The following is a 25,035-nucleotide window of genomic DNA, read 5'->3' on the forward strand; positions in this document are numbered from 1 at the left end:
AGGGGTACTCCGGTGGAAATTTTTTTTTTTAAATCAACTGGTGCCAGAAAGTTAAACAGATTTGTAAATTACTTCTATTAAAAAATCTTTATCCTTCTAGTACTTTTTGGCAGCGGTATGCTACAAAGGAAATTCTATTCTTTTTGAATTTCTTTTTTGTCTTGTCCACAGTGCTCTCTGCTGACACCTGATGCCCATATCAAGAACTGTCCAAAGCAGGAGAAAATCCCCATAGCAAACCTATGCTACTCTGTACAGTTCCAGACACGGGCAGAGGTATCAGCAGAGAGCACTGTGGACAAGACAAAAAAGAAATTCAAAAGGCGAAGAATTTCCTCTGTAGCATACAGCTGCTTATAAGTACTGGAAGAATAAAGATTTTTTAATAGAAGTGATTTACAAATCTGTTTAATTTTCTAGCACCAGTTCATAAAAAAAAAATTTTTAAAAAGTTTTCCACCGGAGTACCCCTTTAACCCCTTAAGGACTCAGCCCATTTTGGCCTTAAGGACTCAGACAATTTAAGTTTTCATTTTTTCCTCCTCGCCTTCTAAAAATCATAACTCTTTTATATTTTCATCCACAGACTAGTATGAGGGCTTGTTTTTTGCGCGAACAGTTGTCCTTTGTAATGACATCACTCATTATATCATAAAATGTATGGCGCAACCAAAAAACACTATTTTTGTGGGGAAATTAAAACGAAAAACGCAATTTTGCAAATTTTGGAAGGTTTCGTTTTCACGCCGTACAATTTATGGTAACAATGACATGTGTTCTTTATTCTGAGGGTCAATATGATTAAAATCATACCCATTATTACATACTTTTATATTATTGTTGCGCTTAAAAAAATCACAAACTTTTTAACCAAATTAGTACGTTTATAATCCCTTTATTTTGATGACCTCTAACTTTTTTATTTTTCCGTATAAGCGGCGGTATGGGGGCTAATTTTTTTGCGCCATGATCTGTACTTTTTTTGATACCACATTTGCATATAAAAAACTTTTAATACATTTTTTATAATTTTTTTTAATGAAATGTATTAAAAAAGTAGGAATTTTGGAATTATTTTTTTTTTCGTTCACGCCGTTCACCGTACGGGATCATTAACATTTTATTTTAATAGTTCGGACATTTACACACGTGGGGATACCAAATATGTCTATAAAAAAAATGTTTACGCTTTTTGGGGGTAAAATAGGAAAAAACGTACGTTTTACTTTTTTATTGGGGGAGGGGAGTTTTCACTTTTTTTTTTACTTTTACTTTTACATTTTTTTACATTTTTTTTTTTACACTTGAATAGTCCCCATAGGGGACTATTCATAGCAATACCATGATTGCTAGTACTGATCTGTTCTATGTATATGTATGTCCTGGTGCGTTAAGTACCACCTCACCAGGACGTACATTTACGTCCTGCGTCCTTAAGGGGTTAACCCCTTAAGGATGGACCCATTTTTTACCTTAAAAGGGTTATCTACCATAAGGTGATTTTAGTACGTACCTGGCAGACAGTAATGGGCATGCTTAGGAAGGATCTGCGCTTGTCTTGGGGCTAAATGGCTATGTTGTGAGATTACCATAACACTGTGGCTAGCTTTTTGTGAACTGCTATTTCCTGTTTGACTTTTCTTTTTTTGACTACAAATCCCACAATTCCATTTTCCTCCCTCCCACACATCAGCCACCCCACCCATTGAAACATAAATGAGCTGCATCAATTCAAAGCCCTGTGGTTTTCAATCAGGGTGCCTACAGCTGTTGCATTAGTTGCTGATTGATCTCTCTCCCACCAAGCTATCCCTCCACCCATTGAAGCAGACAGGCTCCCTGTCATCAGCTGACTAGTGAGTCAGGTCTCGGCCACATTGCATAGCATTGATCAGTGTTATTGGTGCTCCATTGCCCCAGCCTGCCATGGCTGACTGGAGCTTTGGAGAACCAGTCAGACGGTGAGGAAGCAGGTTTGGGCACTCCTACCATCCTCTCTGCTGATCGGGACACCACAGTTTCACTGCGGTGGTCCTGATCAACTCCGCTGAGCAGACAGGAGTAGTTTATTAACATTTTAGATGCCATAATCAACTTTGATCACAGCGTCTATAGGGTTAATTCTGCGATCAGTGATGTATGGCATTAGCCACGGGTCTCGGTGGCTGATAGCTGCCGGTACCATCCTGCTATGATCCGTGCTCAGCTCCTGAGCGCACGTCATAGAGGGGGAGTGGACAATGGACGTTAAATGAGTAGTCCAGTGCCGAAAAACGTATCCCCTATCCTGAGGATAGGGGATAAGTTTCAGATCGCAGGGGGTCTGACCGCTGGGGCCCTCCGTGATCTCCTGTGCGGGGCCCCGGCTTGCTGGCCAGATAGCGGGTGTCGACCACCGCACAAAGCGGCGGGTGACACACCCCCTCAATACAGCGCTACAGCGCTTTGCCATAGAGTTGTATTGAGGGGGCGTGTCACCCGCCGCTTCCTGCAGTGATAAACCCACCCCCTTCCCGCGGGCTGCCAGGGCCCCATACCGGAGATCACGGGGGCCCCAGTGGTCAGACCCCTCTGCAATCTGAAACTCCTCCCCTAACCTTAGGGATAGGGGATAAGTTTTTCAGCACTGGATATCTCCTTTAATAACGTCTATGGTCCATAAGGGGTTAAAGGAAACAAGGAAATAAAACCCTTTATAAAAAGAAAAACAGGACACAGCCGGACACAAAACTGTGGTAGACTGCAGTTTTGTGCACGACAGATAAACACAGAAAACCGTACAAGTACAAAAATGTACACATCTTTTGCACCCTTATATAGATTTATAAATTATCTTTATTAAAAAAAAAAAAAAAAAAACTTCCAGTACCTATCAACTGCTGTATGCCAAAAGATATTGAGGAATATTTATCCAAAGCTGTGTAGAGGAACAGTGGTGAAGTTGCTCATAGCAACCAATTAGATTGCTTCTTTCATTGTTTGGAGGCCCTTACACAAATGAAAGAAGCAATCTGATCGGTAGCTATGGTCAACTGCACCAATCTAGAGGGGGAGAGGTTTACTCCTGAACAGTTCCCGACATGGTCAGAGGTGGCAGCAGAGAGCCCTTTGTCGGATTGTAAAGAAATAGGAGACTTCCTCCAGGTCGTACAGCAGCTGATACTGGGAGTCTTGAGTATCTGAAAAAGAGGTAACTTACAAATCTGTATATGGCTGGGTTCACATCATGTTTTTCCCAACGTAATTCATTTCAATGGGCCGACCGGAGTGAACTGGTCGGCTCATTTTTCCCCGTATGCGCTTCTCTACCGTACCTAAAATCGTAGTCAACCACGGTTTTAGGTACGGTAGAAAACCGCATACGGGGAAAAATGACCTGACCGGTTCACTCCGGTCGGCTCATTGAAATGAATTACATACGGGACCGCATACGCAGGGATACGGGAGCGCTAGTTTTTAGTTCCCCCCCTGCTGTACGCGCTCCCGTATGGGGAAAAACGTGATGTGAACCCAGCCTGAATTTCTGGCACCAGTTGATTTTAAAACAATTTCCCTGGAGTACTCCTTTAATTAAATCCTTGTCAGGTGTCCCTGGGAAGCTGGTTATGGTTATCTTCCCAATGAACTAAGGTATGTAGCACTAATTTATGTCTACAATGGATTTTTGTACAGTTTGTCATGTTATTTCAAATGTCTTTACATATAGGGTATATATTGAATGATGAGATGAAATTGAGAGACTTCATGATTTCATTTCTGTTCTCCATTACCGCATGTGGTGCGTTTGTTGGTGATGTTCAGACGATTATCTAAGTTTCTATACTTTCTGCTTCTGTTGCAGTAAAGTAACTTGAAGGCTTTCACAAAACTGAAATGCCAATCCACACCAAGTCATGCAACTTTATTGTGGGATTGTGCTGGTACTGTAATATGTTGTGAATTTTCCACGTGCAAATCCACCATGAGAAGTGCACAACATATCCAACCTTTTGGGAAAGATGGAAAGAGTATATGCACATAGTGCAGTCAATCCATGGTTTATTGCTGTGGAATCATAGTAAAATGTTGTGAATTCCTGATCTGACGTGCAGGGTATGAACACATTGGAGGAGCTTTATCAAAACCTGTGTAGAGGAAGAGTGGTGCAGTTGCCCATGGCAACCAATCTGATCGCTTCTTTCATTTTTCACAGGCCTCTTTAAAAATGGATGAAGCACTCTTTCCCTGCACAGGTTTTGATAAATCTCCCCAAATGCCCTTGTGTTTTTGCAGCTTTTTTTGCTGTCGTCTTTCTGGCTTTTTTCCGTTTATGTGGAAATGCCATCAGGGTACCACTCCATGGGTAGTGTCCTGTACCTCTGTATACTGTACCAGAGCCAGGACTCCCATCTTTATACTGACAGGAGTCCCTGCTCCTAGCGGGACTGATCTGTGGCAGGGGTTATACAGCCACTTGCACAGCTCAGGCTTGGCAGGAGGTATACATATCCCTCTATATTACACTTAGGCAGCTTTTCACAGTATATATACAATAAGGTTGGCATGGGTAATGAATTTAAAGGAGGCACTGTGAGGAAGGTGGAGAATCCTACACACACACAGGGGGAGATTTATCAAAACCTGTGCAGAGGAAAAGTGGTGCAGTTGCTCACAGCAACCAATCAGATCTCTTCTATCCTTTTATAAAAGGCCTCTGAGAAATAAAAGAAGCGATCTGATTGGTTGCTATGGACAACTGGGCAACTTTTCCCCTGTGCAGGTTTTCAGAAATCTTCCCTATAGAGCTGTCAGAACTAGTCTTCTAAGACGTTTGTGGTGATTTTGGCAGCTCTAAACAGTTATCTTTTTTTTTTTTTTTTTTTTATTGAGGTACATTGAAAAAAAAAAAAGACATTGTGCTGCCTGGGTCCAAGAGTTCATTGCCATGTTTGACCCCTATAACTCTGTTATTTTTACACCTACAGAGCTTTGTTAGGATTCATTTTTTTTGTGCCATGAGCTGAAATTTTTAACAATAACACTTTAATACCCCCTTTGTGTATACAGTGACACCCCGACCTACGATGGCCCCAAAATACGATAATTTCAACATGCGATGGCCTCTCAGAGGCCATCGCATGTTGAAGGCAGCATCAACATATGATGCTTTTGTATGTCGGGGCCATCGCATAAACGGCTATCCGGCAGCGCAGACTGCTTCAGCTGCCGCCGGATAGCCATTTACGGTGCCCCGTGTGCTCAGGTGATGATCTCTTACCTGTCCTCGGGGCTCTGGAGCATCCTCTTCGGGATCCCCTGCATTGCCGGCGCTCTCCTTCGTCGTCATCACGTCGGCACACAGAGCGCGGATTCCTGGGAAGCTGAGACGTCCGGAGCGTCGGGACACCGCGGGGACGTGGCTACAGCGATGGAGGGCGACATCCAGGGGAGCGGTGACGGTCCGGAGTGGCGGGGACAGGTGAGTATAACTTCCTATTCTTTCCATTGCATGGATCCCTCAACAAACGATGGTTCATTTGGTACAGATTACCATCATATGTTGAGGGACCACTGTATATGACTTTTTGATCACTTTTTAATGATGTATTTTTCTGGGACGTGATTTGAGCAAAAATCAGCAATTTTGGTGTTTGGAATTTTTTGCGTTTACACCGTTCACCATGCACGATCAGGAATGACCCAATTTGATATTTCAGTCAATAAGACACACAGTGATTTATCTTTATTTTTAAAAACCTTTTTGTAACTGCTTTTTTTTATTTTTTTTTATTTTTTTTTATTATTAACACATTATGGCCACCGCTAGGGGCCTATCGTAAGACTAGAGATGAGTGAATTTTTGATAAATTCGATTTGGCTGATTTGCCGAATTTTCCCCCAAAATTTGGTTTGGCCTGAATTTTTTTGCGTCGAATCGCTATTAAAAATGGCCATTTATGGACTACAGAGGGGAGAACATGCATAGGGAGTGTGCTGTGTTAGTGAAAGCAGGCATCGCTATTAGAATCACTGCCACAGAGCGGCACAATGACAGAGCCTGGAGGTGGCATCAGCAGGAGGAGACCATATAGTGGCTGAATGACACAGCCTGGAGCTGGCGGCAGCATGAGGAGACAATAGGGCTTCACAATCCCTAAGATTAAAATATGAGTTTTCAAATTTAAATTGAAGATTTATGGTAGCTAGTGGTACCATAAAAAATTTTAGGAAATGTCCCAGGCCGAGCAGCATCAGTAAACCATATGGTGGCATAATGACACAGTCTGGAGCTGGCGGCAGCATGAGGAGACAACAGGGCTTCACAATTCCCAAGAATAAAAGATGAATTTTCAAATTTAAATTGAAGATTCATGGTAGCTAGTGCTACCATAAAATTCTTTAGGTAATGTCCCAGGCCCATCAGCATGAGTAAACATCAGCATGAGTAATATAGTGGCTGAATGACACAGCCTGGAGGTGTCGGAAGCATGAGGAGACCATATCGTGGCTGAATGGCACAGCTTGGAGTTGGCAGCAGCATGGGTAGAACATATTGTGACTGAATGGCACAGCCTGGAGTTGGCAGCAGCATGAATAGAACATATAGTGGCTGAATGAAACAGCGTGGAGGTGGCAGAAGCATGAGGAGACTATATTGTGGCAGAATGAGACAGCCTAGAGGTGGCAGAAGCAGCATCAGGAGTCCTGAAAGTGACCCAGTGACATAGTGGTGCAGTGGGCGGCAATACCAGTACCCGGTGACAAAGGTGGGTGAAAAAAGGTCTGATGCAGAGGAATGTTTGCAATTGGGGAGCAGTGCCTTAAATCTGTGTGGCACTATCCATATTTGTGAAGTATTGGTGTGGCACCATGGTCAATCTACTTTTATGCATCAGGCATTGGTGGGTGGTAATCCTGGCTGATCCATACCTGATTCATCTACACAAAGGTCAGTCTCTCCACATTTTTCGTGGACAGACAAGTTCTCCTTGGGGTGGCTATGGCCCCTGCCGCACTAAACCCCTGCTCTGATGGCACACTACTGGCCAGGCAGGACAGCCTTTCCAGGGCAAACTCTGCTAGTTGCGGCCAAGTTTGGCTGCCCAGAAGCTCAGCGGATCTTCAAGGTGTGTTGGCACGGGCATGTCAAGCTATGCCACCACCTGCTGGTTCAGGTCCTTCTCCAGGTATACCTGCTGCTGATGAGTTGCTTCACTATGCTGTTGAAGAAAGGTACTTATCAGCGACTGTAGACTCAGCTGCTGATGATGGAGCTGGTACTGCTCCTGCCACCCCAACCTCTCCCCAGCAGCCATGGCAGTAGAAGGTGATCGCAGAAGGCACCCCGAGCCATGACCTGCGAGAAGATGGACAATGACGCCGATAGGCATCGGCCAACTGACTACGTAGGATGTCTGTGTAGTAGGTCAGTTTGTCCTCCCTCTCAGTGGGTGTTTAAAAAAAATAAAAAATAAAAGCCCCCATTTTTTGCCAGAAGCGAGTGTCCAATAAGGTTGAGAGCCAGAAGTCATCCCACTTCTGAATGGTGACAATGCATCATGCCATTTGTGCAAGTGACTCGGAGGGACTCCCTGCCTCCATCTCCACTGCATACTTCTATGGTGTGTCTGGGTCCTCTGTCTCGCCTTCCTCATAACCCTCTAGCTCCTCTGGCTGCTCCTTCTCCTCCTCTCCAGTCAGATGACTAGAAAAACGGCCCATTTTGCGAAACCTAAACTGTGCTCCACTGTGCCCCTCACCCTCCTCCTCCTCCTTCAGTTCAGCCCCCACAGGGCTCATGTGGACATGAGATGTAGGCCCTACGTCTCCAGTGCCCTGACCAGCCATCTATTTCAACATGTGTTGTAGGAAATGAAGCAGTGGAATGACGTCGTTCATCCTGTAATCCTGGCGACTGACTAATAATATGTCTTCCTCAAAGGGCCCGAGCAAATGGCAGGTGTTACATATGAGCTGCCACTGGTTGACATTGAAGTTACACAGGGGAGTACCTATATCCGTTTGGATCATCAAGAAATCGGTGATGGCTTTTCTCTGTTTGTATAGTCGGGCCAACATATGGAGGGTGGAATTCCAAAGTGTGGCAACGTCGCAAATCAGACTATGTTGGGGGATACCATTCTGACGCTGCAGCTCATGGAGGGTGGGCTTTGCGGTGTACGAGTGGCTGAAGTGCATGCAAAGTTTCCTCCCCATTGTTAGGATGTCTTGAAAATGGGGGAAACACTTCAGGAACCGCTTGAGAACCAGATTGAACACGTGTGCCATGCAGGGTGCATGGTTCAGCCTTCCTTGTCGCAGTGCAGACAAAATGTTCTTCCCGTTGTGGGTCACCATGGTTCCCATTTCCAGTTTTCGCTCCCTGCACACATGGTATGCTGGAGGGGCACTGAGAATTGTCCGTGCAGTGGAGGCTGAGGACACGGTGGAGGATGAGTAGGCGGAGTCGCACACTGTCACAGGACCAACTGCCTGAGAGCGTGGAGGAGGCAGCGGCGTGACCTGTCCAAGTTGGTGTTGTGGCTGTGCAGGAACCGCATTCACCCAGTGGGCCATAAAGGACATGCATTGTCTTTGACCATAGTTACAGCTCCAGATGTCAGCGCTGCCGTGCACTTTGGTACACAGCAACAGTCTCAAGGACTGGCCCACCTTCTCTTCCACAAAATTGTGCAGGGCTGGTACTGCCTTCTTTGCAAAGAAATGACGGCTTAGCACTCTCCACCTCGGCTCGGCACAAGCCATCAGTTCTCTGAAATGTGCAGAGTCCACCACTTGAAAAGGGAGGGATTGCAGCACCAGCAACTTGGACAGGAGAACATTCAGCTTCTGCCCTGTTGAATTAATGGGCACATACTGTTGTCTCTTGGACATGGCTTATCCGATGGATTGATGGCTAAAAGTAGTAGGAGCAGGAGTATCTGCAGCGACCGAAGGAGGGTATGACATATAGCTCCCTTCGGCTGAGGTGGTGGAGCCATGGTTGGCTAAAAGAGGGAATTGCCACTGGGCGATGCAACAGGCTGGACCACCACATCGGAGCCATGGTTCTCCCAGGCTGCTTTATGGTGGCTCAGGATATGCTGACGCAGGGCTGTGGTGCCAACATTGGGACCCTGGCCACGTTTCACCTTCTGCCGACACCTCTTGCATGTGGCTATGTTAACCTCCTCCGGATGCTTGATGAAAAACTGGCACACCACCGAATAGCTGATTTTCCCACCAACAGTCCGCACTAATTGACTGCTACTTCCGCCGACTCCAGGAACCCCTGTTCCACTACCTCCCCGGAAGGTAAGCTGCCGTGAAGTAGGTGGTCTCTCCCTGGGCACGTATGGCTCCAGAATTTCCACTTCTGCCAACGATGCTACCACCTTGCTGGCTCAGCTGCTGCCTCACGGGCAACCTGCAACCCTCTTCTCCTGATGATGATTAAGCCCCTTCTGCACCCGGCTCCTAATTGCGATCAGCTTCATCATCATCATCATCATCATCATCATCAACATGTCTGCACGTCCCTGATGTCCTCCTCAGGTTCCTCCAACAGTGTCTGCTTCAGGACCCTGAACGCTGGAAACACCGCCTCCCATGTCACTCTCCTCATCACTGCTTGCCCCCCTAGCGGAGGAAGTGGCGGATGTCTTCTCCACTTCTTGGCTGTGCAGTAGCTGCTGATTGTCCTCTATTAGATTGTCCTCACTGAATAGTGGAGCTGAACCCATAGCATAAGATACTTCTGTAGGGGAGGGAACAGCATAGGACAGAGGCAATGGGAGCACAGGGACTGCTCCCGGGCCATGCCAACTGAGGGTTGTGTCTGAGGAACCCCACGACTGTTGACTGGTGATATCAGATGTCATTTGTGATGAAGTAGATGACCGCGTTAACCAATCGATGACGGCAGATGGGTTGTTGGTCGAGGCTCGACCGCTAGCTGATACCGGGAGATCAGGCCTATTGCTGCGACTCCTGCTGCCACTTGCCCCTAGTCTGCTGCGATCTCTGCCTGTGCCTGATGAATTTAGGCCTCTGCCAATCCTCTGTGCATGTCTTGGTACTTCTCTGCCTGACATATGTGGTAGCCCTTGGGGGGGGGGGGGTGTATGGTAGTGGTGGTATGGTATCGGTATATGAGGGGTTAATGTTAACCCTATAGTTCGTGATGCCAGGCTGAGGGCTGGTATGCTGAGTCAATGATCCGGCCTATCGCTGCCCTTCCCAGTAACGATAGGTGCATGAAATGACTGAAGGTCCACAAGGAGATTGAACTTGAACTTGAACAACTTTACTTAAGTGCTTGCAGTATCCAAGGCACAGTAACAGTCTCATATAAACAGTCCTTATCTTGCTTAGAGACTGACAGTTGTTAGCGGACCTTGAGCTATTCATACAGTCTCTGAATTTAGGGTAGATATTTGCAGATCCGTCCGGATTTAGGGGTATTATTAGGTCTGGTGATGCTGCAGAGTGTCTGGGGATTGATACACTCTAGATTTAGAAGTGTTCAGCCGTTGCCGCAAGGCTCGGGCCTAACTCACTGCGTTAGTTGCTGCGCAGATCCTTCTCTTATGACAGCCCATGAGGTAAGAGAGAGAAACATGGCCGCCGCTCCCTTATAGGGGCAGGGGGCTGGGCGAATCCGATTGGTCCGAACATCTGCCATTCACCATTACAGAGAGTAATGGGATTGCTTACGTCACAGGCAGTGGCGTTGCTAGGGTTGGTGTCACCCGGTGCGGTAGAAAATGGTGTCACCCCCATACCTCCCCCCAGTAAGTTTTTAGCCTGTTGTGACAGACACCACTGGTGCAGCGCATTGTGAGAAATTCCAGTATAATAATCAGATATACCAGTTGCCACAGAATGGGAAAGTGTTAAAGAAGTTTTCACCATTTAAATATACAGCTCCCAGAATTACTTAAAGGGGTACTCCACTGGAAAACATTTACTTTTATATCAACTGGTGCCAGAAAGTTAAACAGATTTTTAAATTACTTCTATTTAAAATCTTAATACTTACAGTACTTATAAGCTGGTGTATGCTCCACAGGAAGTTGCGTAGTTCTTTCCAATCTGACCACAGTGCCATTTGCTGACACCTCTGTCCATGTCAGGAACTGTCCAGAGCAGGATAGGTTTGCTATGGGGATTTTCTCCTACTATGGACAGTTCTTGACATGGACAGAAGTGTCAGCACAGAGCACTGTGGTCAGACAGTTAAGAAATCAAAAAAGAAAATAACTTCCTGTGAATCGCTTATACAGCAGCTAATAAGTACTGGAAGGATTAAGATTTTTAAATAGAAGTAATTTACAAATCTGTTTAACTTTGTAGCACCAGTTGATTAAAAAAAATGTTTTCCAGTAGAGTACCCCTTTATGCAGTGGTGAGGTTATGCTGGGAGTTGTAGTTTCACTGACCATAACTGTAGAACTGACAAGCGACTACAGCTCTGATAGGACATAGAGAGGAGAATACACAATGATATCAGTGACATCTTCTCTATAGTCTTCCCTTATCTAATTCGGATGGTACATACCGCCTGGTCCAGCTAAAACTTCTGTCTGTAGAATGTGACGCCCAGACGTCTCCTCACTATGTCAGCGCATTCTCATCCTCTATATGAAAACAATAATTATTATAAACCTGACAGACACTGTATCCTCTAAATATAATACTACTATACACTATACTCTTTGATTATAAACCTTCCATACACCATACCCACTGAATATAATAATACCACACACTGTACATTCTGAATATAATACCAACACATACTGTACACTCTGAATATAAATCTGCCACATACTGTACCCCTGAATATAATACTATCACATACTGTACCCTCTGAATATAATACTACCATATACTGTACCCTCTGAATATTAATCTGCCACATACTGTACCCCTGAATATAATACTATCACATACTGTACCCTCTGAATATAATACTATCACATACTGTACCCTCTGAATATAATACTACCATATACTGTACCCTCTGAATATAAATCTGCCACATACTGTACCCCTGAATATAATACTATCACATACTGTACCCCTGAATATAATACTATCACATACTGTACCCTCTGAATATAATACCAACACATACTGTACACTCTGAATATATTACTACCACCCACTGCGCCCTCTGAATATAATACTTAGAGATGAGCAAACTACAGTAAATTCAACTAGTCACAAACTTCTCGGCTCGGCAGTTGATGGCTTTTCCTGCATAAATTAGTTCAGCTTTCAGGTGCTCCCGTGGGCTGGAAAAGGTGGATATTGTCCTAGGAGACTCTTTCCTATGAATGTATCCACCTTTTCCAGCCCACCGGAGCACCTGAAGGCTGAACTAATTTACGCAGGATAAGTCATCAACTGCTGAGCCGACAAGTTCGTGACGAATCGAATTTACTGTAAGTTCGCTCATCTCTAATAATACTACCACAAACTGCGCCCTCTGAATATAATACTATCACCCACTGTGCCCTCTGAATATAATACTACCACAAACTGCGCCCTCTGAATATAACGTTGCCATACAGTGTACCGTCTGAATATAATACCACAACCGCAGTAACATCCCTCAACATCCGTTAGCTGATGCTATTACCACGGGAGGGGGGTATTGGTGGTGTTGCTAGTGGATGATCGGGGTGCTACTACTGGGGGGGTGTTGCTGAAGGATGATGAGGGTGCTACTGGCCATCCCCCCTGGCAGTATCACCCCCATCATCCATCGGCAGGATCAGGAGCACCGCCATCATCCACCATCAGGATCTGCTGATGGAGGTGCTGCTGATGGGGGGGGGGGGGGTAGTTGCTGGCGGATGATGAGGGTGCTACTGCCAGGGGGATGATCCTGCCGATGGATGATGGGGGTGATACTGCCAGGGGGGGATGGCCAGGAGCATTAGGTAGGCAGCAGTTCCCCCACATTAGGTAGGTAGCAGTTTCCCCACATTAGGTAGCATCTTTTCCCCACATTAGGCAGCATAGATTCCCCACATTTGGTACCAGTTACCCCACATTAGGTAGCAATTTCCCCATATTAGGTAGCACAGATTCCCCACATTAGGTAGCAGTTTCCCCACATTCGGTAGCACAGATTCCCCACATTAGCTAGCATAGACTCCCCACATTAGGTAGCATAGACTTCGCACATTAGGTATCATAGACTCCGCATATTAGGTAGCATATACTCCGCACATTAGGTAGCATAGACTCCCCACATTAGGTAGCATAGACTCCCCACATTAGGTAGCATAGACTCCCCACATTAGGCCGCAGGTTCCCTTGCAGGTTCCCCACAATGCGTCAAAGTCTCCCCACACCCACACACACACATAAAAAAAAAAAAAACATACAACACAGAGAGACACACACACAAACACACACAGTCAGAGAGACACACACTCACAGACACACAGAGTCACACAGTCACACACACACAGTCACACACACACACACACAGAGTTACACAAACACACAGTCACACACAGAGTCACACAAATACACAGAGTCACACACACACAGAGAGTCACACAAACACACACAGTCACACACACACACAGAGTCACACACACAAACATAGATAGAGACAGACACACACACTCACCCATCCAGCGCAGCGATCCTTCTCACCGGGCGCAATGCGAGTGACGTAACTGACGTCCCCCTGCGCGGCCATGCGGTGTGACGTCAGGCCGGCGCAGACGTGGGAGCGGAGGCCGGGCACAGTACTGGTGAAGGTGAGGGGGGGGGGCGTGATGACGGACGGGCGCACTGAAAGGGGGGGGAGTTGCTAACGGACGGGTGCACCGCACACACAGCACAGGGGGGTGTGCTGACGGATGGGAGGCCGGTCGGGCACATAGGGGGGTGTCAGTGTAGCTGGGGAGGGGGTGTGGGTGCTACGGAGCGTCTTGGTGTCACCCCACTAGGTTGGTGTCACCCGGTGCGGGCCGCACCCCCCCGCACCCGGGTCGCAACGCCACTGGTCACAGGGCCTCCAAAGGTCCTTAAGCTTAATACCATAGAGTTCACCTAGTCACATGACCCGCAGTTCCTGCAACGCTATGGCACAGGTAATTAACCATTTATTTACAGATATATCATTATATTTACATCAACCTTATATAGACCACTGGTCTATTAGTAGAAATGGAGGTGACAAGGGGTTAAATTAAATGACAGGGATTCCTATGTCCTAGGGACTCTGGCTATGGGGACCCACACATACATAGATACCGTATAGGATGCGGTACCGGGACACCTCACATACTTAGTGCGTATTTGAGGAGAGCACAATACGTTTCACTACGCTTAAAACAGTATTTGTATTGAACAGCAGCAGGTGTGTACTTTTGGCTGTCCTTTCACAGTATCTAGGCCCTTGACAGATTAACAAATACAAAATAGTACACTACTTAGATGTAAACACACAAAAGGTAGGATCCAGCTCTTGATGCAAATAAAATCTGTTTCTTCAAAGGACATGGACAGGAACACTGAATTCATTGGATGATGTCTAGCCAATGAAGGGATTGGCAGAGGGGAGAGGCAGGGGAGAGAAGTGTTTGCTTGAAGGCCTCAAAAGAGGATGTTGTAGTAGTCCAAGTGGGAGATGATGAGGGCATGTATCAGTAGTTTAGTTCAGTCACGTTAACAGTGAGTGGAACCCAAGAAAGCGGACTTGGGAAAGAGTGGAGACATTAACTCTGCTTGATAGATCGGGCTGGGGGTGAATCAAGATGGGAGGAAATTTATTAAATCTGTTTTCTCAAGGAAAAGTTTAAGAAAGTGGGATGAGAATGAAGATATCGCTGACAGAGATTTTGGATAGAAGGGAGAAGACATCTGGGCCAGAGAGGTAGTTGGTGTCAAAGTGGCATAGAAGAAAACTCCTGTTAGTTAAGAAAATTTCCCCCAGGGCCTATTCACACACACAGGTTAAGATGTGAATGCCACGTGGTTGAGAACCATGCATGAAAACTTACAACATGCTTTTACTGTGAATTGCTGTGGTTCCCCCACCAGACATAGGTTAGGCTCTTTAAAAAAGACTTTTTGAAACAACAGTGCCTATTTAAAATTTGTCATTAGATTTTATTTCATTGTAAACTTTTTTCTAATGAACTTTTTACACTGTTAATAAAAAAATGACTTAAAAGAAACATTGTATTATATCAACAAATCAAGACTTTGATTCTTACATAAATAACTATATAAACTTTCTTAGCATTTCAGAATATAAACGATGGATGTTTCTTCAAGAAATTCTGATGGAGAAGAAGAGACTTTAACTAGTTCAGGTGATTACATATGATTTAAGATTAGATAGAGAATGTAAAAATGTACATTTCTTTAATCCAGCATCTGACAATCCAGCCCTTGTTTTCAGAACATAAATAAGATATAATATAAATCTGGTCGTGTGGAAGACACCAAACCAATGTTAAGATCTGATATCCCTGTTCTTTTGTTTCAGAATCCTCTGGTAAAGATACTTCAGGCACTGCAAGTAAGTTTAAAAGACTCAGGACTAATGGGAATGGAAAAATTCTGGGGGATAAATGTAAATAATTGTTTTTCGTAGCACACAATTGCCTCTAAAATACTTCTTTAAACTGTGTCCACTTTCCGTTACAGTTGTTTTTATACACAGGTTATATATATTGAGTTGGGCTCAGGGCGTATATATAACTTGTGCTGTCCCAGGCTTTTAGAATGAAACCACCCCAATGGAGTAATTCCCTAATTAACCCCATGTTTAATTGTGACCTTATTGAAGGGTATAAATGGAAGCCAGGGCTTTTTTTTTATGCTATTTATGCATCATGAAATAAGTCAAGACTAATACCACGTATTTAAAAAATACACTTAAAGAATTGACTTTAAAGCATCACCGTCATTTTAATACATTTTTGACATGTTGTCCAGACATGTCAAAAGTTTAGATCACACCATGTCTCACTTTAGAAGTCATTGCCATTGTAAGTTACAACCGGGTGACATGCATGCCAGCACATGTCTTACTCCCTGGTTGTCACTCAAACTTGACTCTTCCACAACTTAAGTCTATGGAGTGGAAAGGTTGAACATACCAGTTGGCCTGGAGTGAAGATGGCTGCTTCCCACTTCACAGGGTTATAAACTGGGACTACAGCAAGTAGTCAGGAGTGAGAAAAATTTCTTAAAAGTGGACAGGGTGTTTTAAAATATGTATATATTTGTTCTAGGCATTCTATCTGTCAATGTAATGCAAGGGTTGATGTGAGCAACCAGAATTATCTGTAAAAGCGGGTTTGAGGTCACATGTCTCCCTTCAGCCAACAGAAAGCGAGGGTGAGTCTTGTCTCCACCCTACTCCCCAGGGACAAGGGAGGGACCCAAAAGCACATGGTAGTTAGTCTAAACCAGACCTATGGACAGGGTAAATCATGTTGCTGCAGCTCCCTAACACCTTCATGGGGGACTATCTCCAAGCCTGCTACCCTCACACCTTCAGTGGGGGTATATCTGTTCCCACCAGACACAGCGGCAACCTGCTGCTGAGGTAGAACCATAACTCAAGTGGCACTTTTAGGCAAGAGCCCTTTGGCAACTGGATGAAGACACAGGAATCCTCCATGCCATATCAGTCTCCGTGATGGACTAGTGTCGGGGTTCTCTTTTCTGAATGCCCTTAGGTCAGTGCCATCTCAGCTATACACAAGGAATGTAGGTTAGGGAGAGAGGCTCTGCAAATAGCCACGGACTGCCCCCATGAAGACTCTGGCGGTACACACTCTTACTGGAACAACACTAGCATAGGAAGTCAGCTACCTGTCTACAGCTTAGTGAATCCTGAGACAAATGAGAAGGACAAGCCAGGTTCTCACAGAGGTCCCGCATGCCGTAGTGATCCCGAGTTCCATAAGCCTTTGAGCCCAATCGTGTATCAAATGGCTTTTGAGGTGCTTGATTTTTCCAGGACTTTCATACAGGTAATTGCTTTCTTTGGAGCAGTGATAACTGGAATTGTCGAGACTACAACCACCATCATCACATTACACCTGAACTACTACCTCGTCACGAACTGAAAACCAGCCAGCCTAGTATCCCTAACATACAAAGAGACTTATTTTCATCCTCAGCTTATCACAAATGGTTGTATGACTACAGTGAGAAGTGGTGGTGTAAATCACTGTAGAATGAATTCAGGCACTCTGTAGTTATCATCTTTTTATTCAGGCATGTCACAACAAACAACACAGCACGTGTTCCAGCAAAATCGCCTTTCTCAATTGCGTTTATGCCGGAAGGCTTGCTGCACTTACATGTTTGTTGTGATTTGCCTAAATAAAAAGCAAAGCTTTCTTGAAGACAACTACTGAGTATCCAGATACATTCTCCAGTGATTTTGTCTATGCTGTCCACAAGTACCATATTATCTACAGTGCCGACCTCACTACTACTGGACTGGTGGTGTAGCTATGGGTGAAGGGGGAGGGGTAGTCTTCCTGTTAGGAAGGCTATTGTGTTACTAGGTGCTGAGATGACGTCAGGAGGCTGCCCCTGAACAGAAAGAAAGGGCCTGTGGTGCGATCTCCATCCAGTTAATACTTCGCTTTTCTTAGCCCTTATTGTTGATTATGTCCACTACTTACGTGTGTGTTTCATTTCAGGTTCATATATCTTTTTTCTCGTAATATGGATACTATTCAGCATAGCCATGATTGTTATAGGTAATACATTATCATAGATTATCAGCACTGTAATGGTGGATTTTAGCTAACCAAATTATCCTTTATGTGCAGGGTCTTTGTACATCCATGAGTGTTCAACAGAGCCCAAAATTCCCATCTATCTGATCGTGGCTGGTACCAGTTATTTATTTGGAATTGTGCTGTTTATACTGAAACTGGTTGCTCTGAAACTAACATTTGGCCTAGAAGTGCTTCTGTGCCTCTTTTCATTCTGTTGGTTTACTGCAGGTAAAGTACATTCATATATTCTCTTTATTTTGATCATATCCAGGGGTCAAGTCCTGGGGAAAAAAAAAGTGTGGGAACTCACCCAATAGTTCCACTTAAAAGGGTATTCCGCCCCTAGACATCTTATTCCCTATCCAAAGGATAGGGGATAAGATGTCTGATTGTTGTGGTCCCACCGCTGGGGACCCCCTCGTTCTCCCTGCTGCACCCGGCATTCGTTTAGAGCATTGGGTGCAGCGCCGGAGGCTCGTGATGTCACGGCCACAGCCCCTCATTGCAAGTCTACAGGAGGGGGCATGACAGCCATCCCGCCCATTCCCAAAGACTTGCATTGAGGGGGCATGTCCGTGACGTCACAATCTTCTGCCCCCCTTCGCCAGTCATTCGGCACGGAGCGAAGTTCACTCCGTGCACTGGATGTCTGGGGTGCTGCAGCCAAGATTGTTGGGGTTCCCATCGGCGGGACCCCCGGGATAAGATGTCTAGGGGCGGAGTACCCCTCTAAGGGCTGGTCCTGCAGAACTCCTGCTAATGGGAAAGTGCAGGAACTCTGTTCCCATGAGTTCCTGCAGGACTTGAGCCCTGATCATATCCTCATAGTTTCCTTAATTTTACACCACAAAGAGGGAGATTTATCAATATGTGTCTTTATGCAGCCACTTCACAGCCTCTTTTGCATTTGAGTTACGTCACTTTTGCCAAAGTGGTCTATTTTGAAATTGCACAAAATTTCTCAGCCAATAAAATTTTAGGAAGGCAATGATAAATCTCCCCCAAATAATTTCTCCTTCCTGCTGTTTGTTTTCACTTCGTGTTTTCTACATTATCATGTGTAAACCATATGTTAAAGGGGTACTCTGCCCCTAGAAATCTTATCCCCTATCGAAAGGATAAGGAATAAGATGTCTGCAATCTCTTCTGCAGCACCCCTGTTTCTCAGCTGCACAGAGCGAGGATCGCCACGCCCCTTCCCAACGATTTGCATTGAGGGGGGTGGCCTTAACGTAACGAAACTCCGTCCCCTGCATCGGTGCTGCAGGAGAGATCGCGGAGGTCCCCAGCGGCGGGACCCCCATCTTCAGACATCTTATCCCCTATCTTTTCTATTGGGCGATAAGATGTCTAGGGGCGGAGAACCCCTTTAATTGCGCCACTCTTTATTTTTGACAGGTGCAACAGAGATTTGTTCACCCTAGGCTTGTTTCACATGTTTACATCATAAGTACTTCTTCAGCATTGCATATATATTTCTGAACGGTAAATTCTAGGCAGGAAATTAAACAAAATTTTGAAAATCAGATACAATACTGATGACATACTGTTGCAATTGGCATTAAATACGAATCAAATGTGGATGCATCTGTATTTTAATCCTTCTCTGTAGAGATGAGAGCCCCATATTACAATCTGCGAAATATTTAAGTATTACGGATAAAAAAAATGTAAAAGTGGCCTTAAAGGGGTACTCCACTGGCCAGTGTTTGGAACATTTAGCTCCAAAGGCTGTGTGCACACTTTCACGCCCCTTCCCATGGACTTGCATTGAGGGGACATGGCCTGACATCACAAGGGGGCATGGCAGACCTCTGCAGCGCGCACACAGCGTACGGAACTAAATGTTCCGAATGCTTGCCAGTGGAGTACCCCTTTTAATTATGTTTTCTCTTCTTATCATCACTGGTATTCATTATCAATCTACCATTGTGCAATAACATAATAATAAAAGGACTTCGCTAAGCAATGGTTACTGCCAGCCAAACCTTTTCCCTGAAACAACAGAAAACAAATAACCAACCTTGTCGGGTCGCCAAAAGCAGCTCTTGCAGGTCTCCATTGAAGTAGTTTTACATTTAAAAAAAAAAAAAGCTCTACTTAACTACCCTTGATTTCCCCCCCCCCCCTTCTGGTCCCCTGAAACTCTTCGCTTTTGCCGCTTCCAAAACGAGAGGTTGGAGTGTGGTGTCGGATGAGGGTAATGTGTAATTAACAGTCTTGTGACGCCAGGGTGTGGTTTACCTATACACCACCTGAGGCATGCCAGCTTCACTTGTGCCAGGCATGGGGCAAATATTCACTAATACGCAAGGTTACTGTTAACCGACTTTCTTTACTGAGATTGGAAAGATGGTACAATCCATTACAGCTCAGATTAGCGTGAAGGAGTTGCAGGGTGAACTTTGGGAAGCTTATCGGCTTGCTGGGACTTATAGTTGATTGTGCTGTATATGACTGACTTGACTTGTATACAGCCCACACTATACTGTAGATACTTAGACTTGACTAACTTGCTGACTTGAATATATCTTCAGACTGTAAGGTTTACCGCAAGGCTTTGACTTTCACCTGGGTACTGAGGTTAACTGGTAGTTGATGCATGGTTGCTGGACTAGGCCTCAGATCCACCTCACAAACAGACTTCACTCCTCACCAAACTGTACCTCGGCATGTAGTAGAACTGAACTCTGAACTCTAACTTCAGCATGTAAGGGGACAATTTAGATCCTTCCCATTGGACAGATAAGTCACATGTTCACCTCTGAATACTCCCCTTAACAACAAGGCCCTTAACAACAAGATATTTAAATTAACAAGTACATAGAAAATACTCATACATTACATTATAAAATGCATTATAGAGAGATCTGAGGAAAGTGGGCCCAAGACGGACATTGAAGCAGCACCTGCCTCACAGGATGGGCAAAAGTATAGAAGAACACGTGATTCTGTACTGGGTCACCACAGGAGCATTACTTGTCTGCTAAGCCAATCACTGGCCGAGACAGAACACAACTGCGACCATCGATTGGCTAAGTGGACAGGTCCTGCTTCAACCTTTCGTTTCGGAAGCAGGCAGAAGGATGAGCATTAGGGGACTGGAAGGTACTGAATGGGAGCTGCAGTTGGACCTGCAGGAGATCAAGGATAATTAAGTATAACTTTTCTTTTTTTCTCTTCTCTACAGCCCCAGCATTACATGAACATTTTGGGGGCACTGTAATACCCCTTTTATATAAATGCACAATATTGGTATAGCTACTAAAGTTGTGTGCTTAGAACAATAAAAGCAGTGGCAGGAGATTTTAAGGTGCTATTGATTCTAAAAGTCACTTCCTGTTTTTCATAATAATTAAACCACTTTGGCAGTAATATTATTTGTGCAGCTTTTAATTAATGAATTACTATTTAGTGATTTATTACCTGCTTGACCATTAGTAACAAGATAAACATAATAACAGACTTGAAATCTGGAAATCTTGTCGATGTTCAATCAGAAATGTCCTTTATTTTACTTCTTGTGAAAAAAAAAGGTATATAAGGGGTTTAGAATGGTAGGTATATGTAGGTAAGCATTTTCTGAAGGTGCCAGTGTTCTGTAATGCTTATCTGCAGCTGATTAAGACGGCTATAAAATAGGAGAAAAAAAAGGCACATGCCCCTAGTGAAATATGTTAAATGAGTGAGCAAGCTGGTGAGATGATATTGCACTTACCCCATGCAGTCGCAGTAAGAGCACAACACCTTTGTGCACTTACATGAAAGATTCATATGCCCGGTCCTGCAGCTGCGATCCTTCGGAACCGGGACTTTACTAGTCCGGCACGAGAGCAGAAAAATTAACCAAAATTAAGAACTTCTGCAGCATTGGTCCTGTCTAATTCATAGAACGGAATTACATCCAGTAATAATAAAAATAGTTTTATTGATAGCACACACCTACGAGTTTCTGGCATGGAATGGGCCCTTCATCAGGAAAGTGCATGAGTACAAGTGCAAGATGCACTTTCCTGATGAAGGGCCTATTCCAGGCCAGAAACACATTGATGTGTGCTATAAATAAGACTCTATTTTTGTTATTACCAGATGTAATTCCGTGCTATGAATTAGCCAGGACCAGTACTGCACAAGTTCCTAATTTGGATGAATTTTTCTGCTCTCAATCTGCTGCTGATTGACATACTTCTCCCTATGGACTCATCTCAAATGTGAGTGATTGTAAACTACTTTCCATATCTACACAAGGAACTGACCACAGACCGCATTTTTGTCTAATTTATTACTAAGGTATTCTCATTTGCTCGTATTGCTGTTTGTAAAGGTTTGTTAAAATGACTGTGACCATTTAAGGTATTGTATTTGGTGTACAGTGAAATCTCCCTTAGTAAACACCTCCCAATAGGGGACACCTTCCAATAGCGGACAGTTTTCAATTCCCCGGTAGAGTCCCATAAGACTTAATGTATTTACAAACTTCAAATAGGGGACATTCCCAATAGCGGACACACCCAATTGGGGACAAAACACTACCATTAGGGGACAAAACACTCCCAATAGAGGACAACCAGGTTTATGTATCGGCCCTACCTTGTACACAAGGCTACTGTCAGGGGGTACAGCCAATACCCCAGTAACACCCCACTGCAGAAGCCCCAGCATAGAAGCAGAAGACTGATATTTAAATAGTAGTCTCCTGCTTCTGTATGTCTGCCAGCAACATCATTCACCTCCCTCCTTCCCTGACCTCCCCCCGTGCCACTTTATTCCCCTGTGCCAAATCATCCCCCCCTTTAATACCCCCTGTGCCACATCATTTCCTCTTAATCCTCCCCTGTGCTATTTAATTCCCCTTTATTGCCCTCTGTGCAAATTCATCACCCCCTCTTTACCACCCCATGCCATATCATTCCCCCTATATCCCCCTGTGCCACTTCATAAAGACATGTGGGGGGGGGGGGGGGGGAATGAAGGGGAATGAAATGGCACAGGGAGGGGGGATCAAGGGGAAACGATGTGGCACAGGGGGTAAGGGGGGATAATTTGGCACAATGCACGGGGGAATAAGATGTCACAGGGTATAAAAGGGGGTATGAAATTCTACGGGGGGGGGGGGGAGAAGGGGAGATTAAAAGGCACTGGGAGATTATATGGTAATTACACTCTGGAGTGAGTACAGGACAGTATTCCGTCATTTAGGAGGAATTTTTAGCCTTTTTCCCAATAGGGGACATCTCTCAATAGTGGACACTTTTTTATTCCCCGTGATTGTCCGCTATTGGGAGATTCTACCGTACATGGTTTGTTACTAAGTATGGACAAATAAATTAAACGTCTCTACACCTCTACTACACATGCATTAAGCTGAAAGAATTTTATTCCGCTTCACCCTTCTCACAACACTATACAATATGCAATTTAAAGTAACATTTTATAGGCCATGAACACTTATACGATAATTGGTTTCTGATATATATTAAAATAATAATACAATGACACTTTACACCTGGGAACAATTTACAAAAGCATGCAACAACTTGTCAAGTATATAAAGTGTCATCGTGTAACAATCTTATTGATACTGTTTTCCATTCCAGGAAGCATCTGGGTGTTTACTATCTATCAAGAGGATTCCAGAGACTGCAATGAAATTGTCTTTGATTTTGCCTTTGGGGCCCTAATATTTCAATATATCTTTCTAGCCTTTATATCAGTAATTGTCTGCCTGTGCTCATGTTGTGTAGGTTTCCTGGTAAGTGCTTCTCTCTAAAATAATGATTACTTCATGTATTCACATTTAAGTTGGCCGAACCTGACAATTTTGTAGGGATTGGCTGTCAATCTTATGTGTATGGTGGTCTCCCATCTCTTTCTTGACCGCAGATGTTGGGAAAGAGAAGGGTCTGAAATTTGTACTTGAATATGCCTGATCTTTTTGTTCTCAAGGAGATGCACCCATCAGTGGAGTTTGACAGTGGCTTTTTTCCCTTCTCCCCATTCAGAATCTATTCAGCTGTTTGTAATCTATGATCAGCTTTGAATGTCGTGTAGAGATTCCAAGGCACCAGAGTTTAAAGGGGTACTCCAGCCCTGAGACATCTTATCCCCTGTTCAAAGGATAGGGGATAAGATGTCTCACCGTGGGGGTCTCGCCACTGGGGACCCCCGCAATCTTGTATTCGCCACCCACCTGTTTGAGCTGCACGCCACAGTGCCAGCACACAAACAGCCGGGTGGATGACCATGGGGCCGGAGAATAGTGACGTCACAACTCGGTCCCCGTGTGACGTCACCCCCCCGCCCCCGCTATGCAAGTCTGTGGGAGGGGGCATGAAGCCCAGTGCTTTCTTTAGTGCTGAGAACTGGGAGGTGTGTGCAGCCTCAGCCAATCACATACTGAACCTTTCAATGCTGCTCAGAGCAGGAGGGTGGGGGCTGGCAGAGCAGAGCTGCAATGATTGCTGGGAGATGTAGGCAAGGGGAGGAAAAGATGACAAAGTATATAAAGCAGCCAGAGAAGACAACAGGGGCCACAGGAGCAATGCATATGAGGCAGGGTGGTTTACAGGGAACATATCCAGGTAGTGTGGTGGCTTATATATGTATATACTTCCCTGGAGTACTCCTTTAAACACAGCATCTTGTCAAGCTCCAGACTGTGCATGTACCTCTCATACAATATTGCAGTTTCTTACATTGAATCCATACATAAAATATAGTTATTCAGCATGCAATATATTAAAAATTGTTCTAGGTTTTGGTTCAAAATGCCGTTCAGGGTCTGATCAGCTCTTTTTCTTTTTGCACCAAACAGACCATGAACAGGTCGGAGCACAACTGACATTGCTGGGTCCTAACGGATCCCGTTGACTTGAATGGGGTTCATCGTGTGGGCAGTATTTTACAGGAGAAAAAAAAAAATAGAACATGCACAATTTTTTTTTCTTTGCTCAACTCCCGTCCCGCCAACAGTCTGACCAATGGATTTCCCTTTAGTAGAGCACATCAGCAGTATGAACAAGACCTTAGTCATGGCAAGTTATAATTGTGTTGACAAAAAGTGTCCTTCAACCTCAGATCGATGGGTGATGAGACAGAGAAAAGTGTTTTTACCATCTTATATTAAAAACCCCAGTTAGGCTACATTATATTGGAAGTGTCATCTTGTCATCCTACTCACATGATTTGTGCATTACCTACAGGGGAATACATATGAGCAAAGTGGGCCGGCTCAGAGCCTGACATGTATCAGCAACAAGCTAAGAATTTAAAT

The 25,035-nt window shown here is 44.6% G+C and overlaps 1 protein-coding gene across 9 annotated transcripts in view; it reads left to right on the forward strand.

The window, feature by feature from the left end:
* Positions 1-25,035, forward strand: part of LOC130277758 (transmembrane protein 272-like) — a 38,625-nt gene that overhangs the window by 6,235 nt on the left and 7,355 nt on the right. The window contains exons 1-7 of one of the 9 annotated variants that reach the window (XM_056528503.1): positions 3,065-3,190; positions 15,254-15,326; positions 15,503-15,535; positions 17,682-17,741; positions 17,814-17,990; positions 23,360-23,514; positions 24,577-24,693. In XM_056528503.1, the coding sequence (XP_056384478.1) occupies positions 15,272-15,326; positions 15,503-15,535; positions 17,682-17,741; positions 17,814-17,990; positions 23,360-23,514; positions 24,577-24,603 (507 nt within the window). In that variant the 5' untranslated portion in view covers positions 3,065-3,190; positions 15,254-15,271 and the 3' untranslated portion in view covers positions 24,604-24,693. Of the gene's footprint in view, positions 1-3,064; positions 3,191-3,505; positions 3,631-4,384; positions 4,479-4,699; positions 4,760-15,253; positions 15,327-15,502; positions 15,536-17,681; positions 17,742-17,813; positions 17,991-23,359; positions 23,515-24,576; positions 24,694-25,035 lie in introns of those variants that run through there. The other 8 variants (XM_056528498.1, XM_056528500.1, XM_056528502.1 and 5 more) reach the window with 8 other exon arrangements.

The sequence above is a fragment of the Hyla sarda genome, chromosome 6 (assembly GCF_029499605.1).
Source record: "Hyla sarda isolate aHylSar1 chromosome 6, aHylSar1.hap1, whole genome shotgun sequence".
NCBI lineage: Eukaryota > Metazoa > Chordata > Amphibia > Anura > Hylidae > Hyla > Hyla sarda.